The sequence below is a fragment of the Nuphar pumila genome, chromosome 1 (assembly GCF_984573655.1).
Source record: "Nuphar pumila chromosome 1, dmNupPumi1.hap1.1, whole genome shotgun sequence".
NCBI lineage: Eukaryota > Viridiplantae > Streptophyta > Magnoliopsida > Nymphaeales > Nymphaeaceae > Nuphar > Nuphar pumila.
Genome location: NC_143249.1, coordinates 28,699,082 through 28,705,847, shown reverse-complemented (window position 1 = coordinate 28,705,847; position 6,766 = coordinate 28,699,082). Strand labels below are relative to the sequence as shown.

At 37.4% G+C, this 6,766-nt stretch overlaps 1 protein-coding gene across 2 annotated transcripts; it reads left to right on the top strand.

Moving 5' to 3' along the window:
- The first annotated feature begins 421 nt into the window (after positions 1–421).
- LOC149848514 (copper transport protein ATX1-like) lies at positions 422–5,900 on the top strand. 2 transcript variants are annotated; one of them, XM_089995840.1, is made up of 3 exons: positions 422–488; positions 5,120–5,191; positions 5,614–5,900. In XM_089995840.1, the coding sequence occupies exons 1-3, from the start codon at positions 476–478 to the stop codon at positions 5,754–5,756; spliced, it is 228 nt and encodes a 75-aa protein (XP_089851966.1). In that variant the 5' UTR covers positions 422–475; the 3' UTR covers positions 5,757–5,900. The 2 variants fall into 2 exon arrangements, with proteins under 2 accessions (XP_089851966.1, XP_089851975.1); XM_089995849.1 differs by having other exon boundaries at positions 477–518; positions 5,116–5,191.
- The last annotated feature ends 866 nt before the right edge of the window (positions 5,901–6,766 follow it).

Sequence of the window (6,766 nt, the reverse complement as noted above, 5' to 3'; positions counted from 1 at the left end):
ATTTGTGTCCTGGAGGATAGCCGTTCAATTTGTAGCATTTTTCTTTAATATGACCGACCCCATTGCAATGAGAACATGTTGGTCATGAGCGACGAACGATAGTGGGCTTGGTTCCTCATCCATCTTGAGAAAGAAACTAAGTACTAACAAGGGCAGCACGATCTGAGGAGGTAGGGTTCATGCAAGCCTCATGCTGCTTCTCCTCCTGTAATACTAATGAATATACTTTTTCAATGGTTGGGGATCCATTAGAAGAATTTGTTCTCTAACGGTATTATTTTTTTTATGTTACTTTCTTTTCTCGATAGATTGCTTATGTTTAAATAAATTAATTAAAAGGAAGCCCAATTTGACGAGAATACCCCTGAGCGTAGTACCGGCGACCCCTATATAAATATAAGGGAGGAAACGCGTCTTTCTTTTCGGGTATCGAAGGGGAGCGTGTTGGTTTCTTGCAGCCTTCGTTTCTCTCGCTATGGCTCAGGCAGGTTTCTTAATTCCCGAAAATTGGGTTTTCTGTGAGACCCAATGTCCTATTTCATGCTTTTTGGTTTGAAATTCTCATGGGCTTTCTGTATTTTTTGTTGTTGGGGACTTGGGATTGGATTTTAGCTCGTCGCGTCCATCCGTTTTTCTTCTTTCGTTTATGTTATTGTGGTTTGATCGGTTTAGCTTGCAGTTTGTCTGATTATGTAGATGCCCATCTTCCCCATATCTTTTGTTTTGGTGTGTTTGAAGAGTTATGATCCGTTTCTTGTATTGGGGTTGGTTGTTTCGCATCAGGCAGTCTTGTCTTCGTGGAGAGTTTTCTATTTTTCTTCTCTCTCTCTCTCTCTCTCTCTCTATCTATATATATATATATATATATATATATATATATATATATATATAAACTGAACATATTAGGTCCCCTTTTCTCGTTCTGCTCCGTTAGTCCCTATGGTTTGAAGTGTTTTATGATCCCTCTGAACCGTTAGATGTGTTTAGCCTGCTAGATTTAGTGGGAATCGACTCTTGGATCATGTTTTTTCTACAAAAAAAGTGTATTTTTATGAGCCTGAAAAAATTGATGCCTTCATAGCCATTATTTTGGATCACCGGAAAAACCTGTATACAGATCAGATTCCGCTGATCTGAAATCTGGTTCCCACTAAACAAAACCTATAGATCACATCTATGGTGTTAGATGTGAGAAAAAATACCAAAAACTAGGATTTTTTAAGGGGCCTAGCGCATATATATATATATATATATATATATATATATATATATATATATATATATATATATATATATATATATATAGAGAGAGAGAGAGAGAGAGAGAGAGAGAGAGAGAGAGAAATCTGGTGGTTCTGAACCATAATACCATGCGGTCTTGTTTGAGTGAATCTAGCTACACGATGTTGGGTCTAACTGTATAGATGTGGTTATCATTATATATTTACAGTGTTAGTTGGTTTAAACACCTCTAACACATTTTTTGTGAAGGATAAACATCTCTAGTATATCATTAGATTCAATTTTCAAGAGTGAAAATCGATAGTTTACAATTCATGAAGATGAGGATGCTCTAAAACTGGTTCAAAATATTATGAGTCAACTTTAACACGTGAGAATAGTAAATACATCATGCTAAGCATGATACAGAGGTTACTTTTTGGTTTTGGAAATTAATTCTAGCTCGTACTGTCATAGGTTGTGGTGGTTCGGGGTTAACATTTGGTCAGGTGGCCATTACATACAAATGAGTTTCTTTTGATGTTTTTCATTTTTTCTTATTGATTTTAATGAAACTAACCTTACAAATGTGACTTGGCAAAAAAAAAATTAAAACTCATCAAAAAAACCTTACAAATATGATCTACATTGTTTGCTTAATGGGAATTGATTCTTTGATCTTCCAATTACGATATGTAGGCATGATTCTATGAGCTTTAAAAGAACGGCCTACACTGTGCAATATTTTCTCAACTCATAAAATCATATTTTTTCATTGAAAAAACACGATGAGGAAGCAAGGTCCTAGCATTTGGACCATGCTGAATCGGTAGGAGGTCCGATTGAGTCGACATGACCTATGCCTATGATTTCTAGCTCATTTGGATGGACATGACCATATGTGTGTGTGTGTGTGTGTCCTCATTAAATGGACTGCTTGTAGTTTGTAGGTATGTTTTCAGTATGTCCCATTCTTCTCATATGGTGTGCCAGTTGATCAACTCTTTTATTCCATCATTTCACTATCCATGTGCCCATATACTTGTGGTGTTATGTTGTTATTAAAGTTAAAGGAGTGGTTGAAAATTTTCTTGCTTCTGAAATTTAGGTGGCAGGATGACTATTATTCAAAATAGACTCAAGTTAAATTTGGTGTAGCTGATTCTCGTACAGAAAGGATTTTAGATTTTGGTTTGTCCTATGATATGATCTTAGCAAACACTTGGTTTAGGAAGCGGGAGTCTCACCTAGTAACATTTAAAAGTGGGGTTAATACGAGTCAGATAGATTTTTTCCTACTTAGAAAGAGAGATAGGAGTTGTTGCATCGATTGTAAGGTTATACCGAGAGAAAGTGTAGCTACACAACATAGTCTTAATTTTAGATCTTAAAATTAGACAATGCTGCAAAAGAGATAGACATAAGATAGATCCTAAAATTAAGTGGTGGGCACTGAAAGAGCTAAACAAAGAATGTTTGTAGAGCAGGTAGTTAAGGAAGCTGATTGGTGTCTGGAGGAGGATTCAGAATCAATGTGAAATAAGATAGCGGGTGGCATGAGAAAGGTGGCTAAGGAGGTATTGGGTGAGTCTAAAGGCGGTGCACCGCTAGGTAAGGATACATCATGGTGGAACGAGGATGTCAAATTAGCTATTAAGGTTAAAAGAGAGTATTATAGAAATCTAAGTAAGAGTCGTGATAATGAGAATTTGGAGAAGTATATGATAGCAAAGAAGGAAGCTAAAAAAGTAGTTCGAAACGCGAGGGATAAGGTATATAAGGAGGTTTATGACAAGTTGGATACCAAAGAGGGCGAGAAGGATATTTATAGGCTTGCAAAGATGAGAGATAGGAAATCGAGGGATCTGGGTATGATTAGATGTATCAAAGATAAAACACAAAGGGTTTTAGTCAAAAATGAGGAGATTAAGGAGAGATGGAAAGATTATTTTGATAAGCTATTTAATAGAAGTCATGCTCAGGATCTTGGAGACTTGTCCATTCCTTTTCATGAGATGAATCGTGACTTCATGCGCAAGATTCAAAAGAAAGAAATTGCAGAGGCTTTGAAGAAAATGAAATCAAGAAGGGCAGTTGGCCAAGATGGTATACCTATCGAGGCTTAGAAATGCTTGGGAGAGAAAGGTTTAGAATGGTTGACAAATATTTTTAACAAGATTTGGCGAACAAATAAGATGCCTAATGAGTGGAGGAAGAGTACTTTGGTGCCTCTATATAAGAATAAGGGTGATATACAAGATTGCACAAACTATCGTGGTATAAAACTCATGAGTCATACTATGAAACTTTGGGAGAGGGTGATTGAGTCTAGGTTGAGGAAGGTTGTCATGATATCGGAGAATCAATTTGGTTTTATGCCTGGAATATCAACTATGGAAGCTATACATCTTCTTAGACAACTTATTGAGAGAAATAGAGAGAGAAACAAAGATTTGCATATGGTTTGTATTGATTTGGAGAAGGCATACGATAGAGTACCTAGGGACGTTCTCTGGTGGACAATGACGAAGAAAGGTGTTTCTCTCAAGTATATTAGTATAATTAAGGATATGTATGAAGGAGTAGTAACCGATGTCCGCACTTGTGGAGCGGTAACAACCAATTTTCCTATAACGGTTGGGTTACATCAAGGATTTGCTTTAAGCCCTTTCCTATTTGCTATAGTGATGGATGAGCTTACGAGATCAATTCAAAAAAATGTGTCGTGGTGTATGTTGTTCGCTGATGATATTGTTTTGATTGATGAGTCTAGAGCTGGGGTTAATGCTAAGTTAGAATTCTGGAGATAGACATTGGAAGCAAGAGATTTTAAGTTGAGTAAGAGTAAGACATAATATATGGAATGTCGGTTTAGTAAGCAACGAAGTAGTGATGAGAGTGTAGTGAAGCTTGGTGAGCAAGAAATACCGATGGATGATTATTTCAAATATTTGGGATCTATTATTCAAAAGTATGGAGAAGTTGATGGAGATGTAAATCATAGGATAAAGGTTGGGTGAATGAAATGGAAAAGTGCAACTGGAGTGTTGTGCGATCGTAGAATGTCATTGCGGTTGAAGGAAAAGTTTTATAGGACGACTATTAGGCCCGCTTTACTATATGATACGGAATGTTGGGCTGCCAAGAGACATCATATTCAAAAAATGAGTGTAGCTGAGATGCGTATGCTTAGATGGATGTGTGGAAATACAATAAAAGATAAGATTCGGAATGACGAGATACGTAAGAAGGTAGGCGTTGCACCCATTGAAAATAAGATGAGAGAGAATCGTTTACGGTGGTTTGGACATATTCGGCGAAGGCCTAATGATGCTCTAGTTAGAAGGATGGAGAAATGGAAAAATATATTAGTTAAAAGAGGTCGGGGTAGGTCTAGGAAGACTTGGATGGAGATGATAGGAAAGGATATGAATGCTTTGAACCTCACCGAGGACATGGCATTGGATAGAAATGATTGGAGGAGAAGGATTCATGTGGAAGACCCAGAATGATTTTCTTTGTTGGTTCATATCGCCGACCCCAATTGTTTTGGGATGAAGGCGTAGTTGTTGTTGTTGATTCTCGTACAGAAAAAACTTTTCCTTTTTTCTTCGAAATAGTGTGTTGTATTTGTGTTGATATGGCATTCATGTAAACTACATCTCCATGTACAAGAGACAGCTTGCTTATAATTATATCATGCCAGAGCCATTATTTCAAGTCACAAGTTATTATGACCTGAAAGCTAGTCTAGTTATCATGAGAGCAATATTTAGTTAGAGCATATAGCTACAGTATCAAAAGTGATGGAGGCAGATGTAAAACTTTTAATTTTTAAACTCTCCTGATCAGTACTTTATATGTTCTTATGGTCTGTTTCTGTTGACTATGCAGACAGTTGTTCTCAAGGTTGGCATGAGCTGTGAGGGCTGTGCTGGGGCTGTGAAGAGGGTACTGGACAAAATGGAAGGTAGGATGTTTGACATGTCGCTTCTGCTGTAACTCTCCTGTTACATTGTGTAATCTTGGCATTCAAATGCAGTAATCCTTGTAGCTCATTAGAAAACAACTTCCCCTTCTGAATTTGGACACATCATTGAGCATCTTGGTGTTGAGGACACCTCTTAGCTCATTAGAAAACAACTTCCCCTTCTGAATTTTGATGGGTCATCTGAGTTGGTAAACTCTGCTTCAAACTTGATTAGTATCTGTTTTCTCAAGTTTCAGTGCTATATGTCTCCCAAATCTCCTTCCAGTAGAATATGGTTAATAACTACCAAGCATAACCACAGAATGAACTCAGAATCAAAGCATGTTACAGAATAGAGACCAGGAACGTAATCTTTGCAGAAAACAATTTTCTCACCATATGCCATTGAATTTTTCTCTCAGGTGTTGAGTCATATGATGTCGATTTGAAGGAACAGAAGGTAACTGTGAAAGGCAATGTTACTCCGGAGGCTGTGCTGCAGACTGTCTCAAAAACTGGGAAGAAGGCATCCTTCTGGGAAGAGGGTGAGAAAGCCCAAGCATGAAGCTCTCGCTGAATTTAGTATCAGAAGAGCGTTTATAGGCTTCCCCCATATGAACTATAACGAATGGTGTTTGTAGTTATTGTGGGTCTTGCCAATTTACTATGTATCTAGTGATTTAAATAATAAAATGTAGTACTTACGGTATAGATTCTGTTAAAACAGAAATCTTTCTTGGTGAATGCTCAGCTTGATGAGAGCTGGGAGTGGCTTAGCTGGAGCTAAGAAGATTTGGTCTGAACTTTTATTTCAGAGTTAGATCCCCCTGACTCATTCATCTTTTGTTTCAGCCACTTGTTTCAGTTTGGATTCGAAGAGGGTGCACATTCTTAAGTTCATGTACATGGTTGAGATCGTATTTTAGGAACATGAATTCTTCTGCCATACAAATATATGAAGATATGGAATATGGAAGGGATAGAGATCAATGTACTGTTTCATGCTCTCTTCCCTATTTGAAGTTGTCATCCTACACCCTCTAAAGTCTGCTGAATCCCAGACTTCCACAGAATGGAATCATACCTGCTAGGTACCAAGCAATAGCAGTATTGGTGAGTCCTAGCAGTCTTGTGCCTGGTCTCTGGTTGTTCACTATTTGACAATGTGTGTAGATCATATAGTCACTAAAGCAAGAACTGGAAGAAAATGATGTGTGAAGCAAGATCCGAAATCAAGTGGTTAAAAGATGTTGTAATGCTTGAGTGCCTAGAATATTTAAGAAATTAGGAAAGGCGAGTATAAAGCAATAGTGGAAGCAACATAGAAACAATAGGGAAGCAAGTACTCTACCAAAAAATGGTTTTTCCAACTCTTTAAAAGAATAACACCTACATTTGCAGGTTTTATTAGGAGAAGCATGACTTTTAAAAAGAAAGTATAATTCAAGCACAATTCATAAATTCAAATTTTCACTCACCACCACCGGGATTTTGTATAGTTTGAGATAGGGTTGTCAACTGGTCAGGTTTACCCGGACTCGACCCAGACCAAACCCTATAAGGTTCAGGTATGGT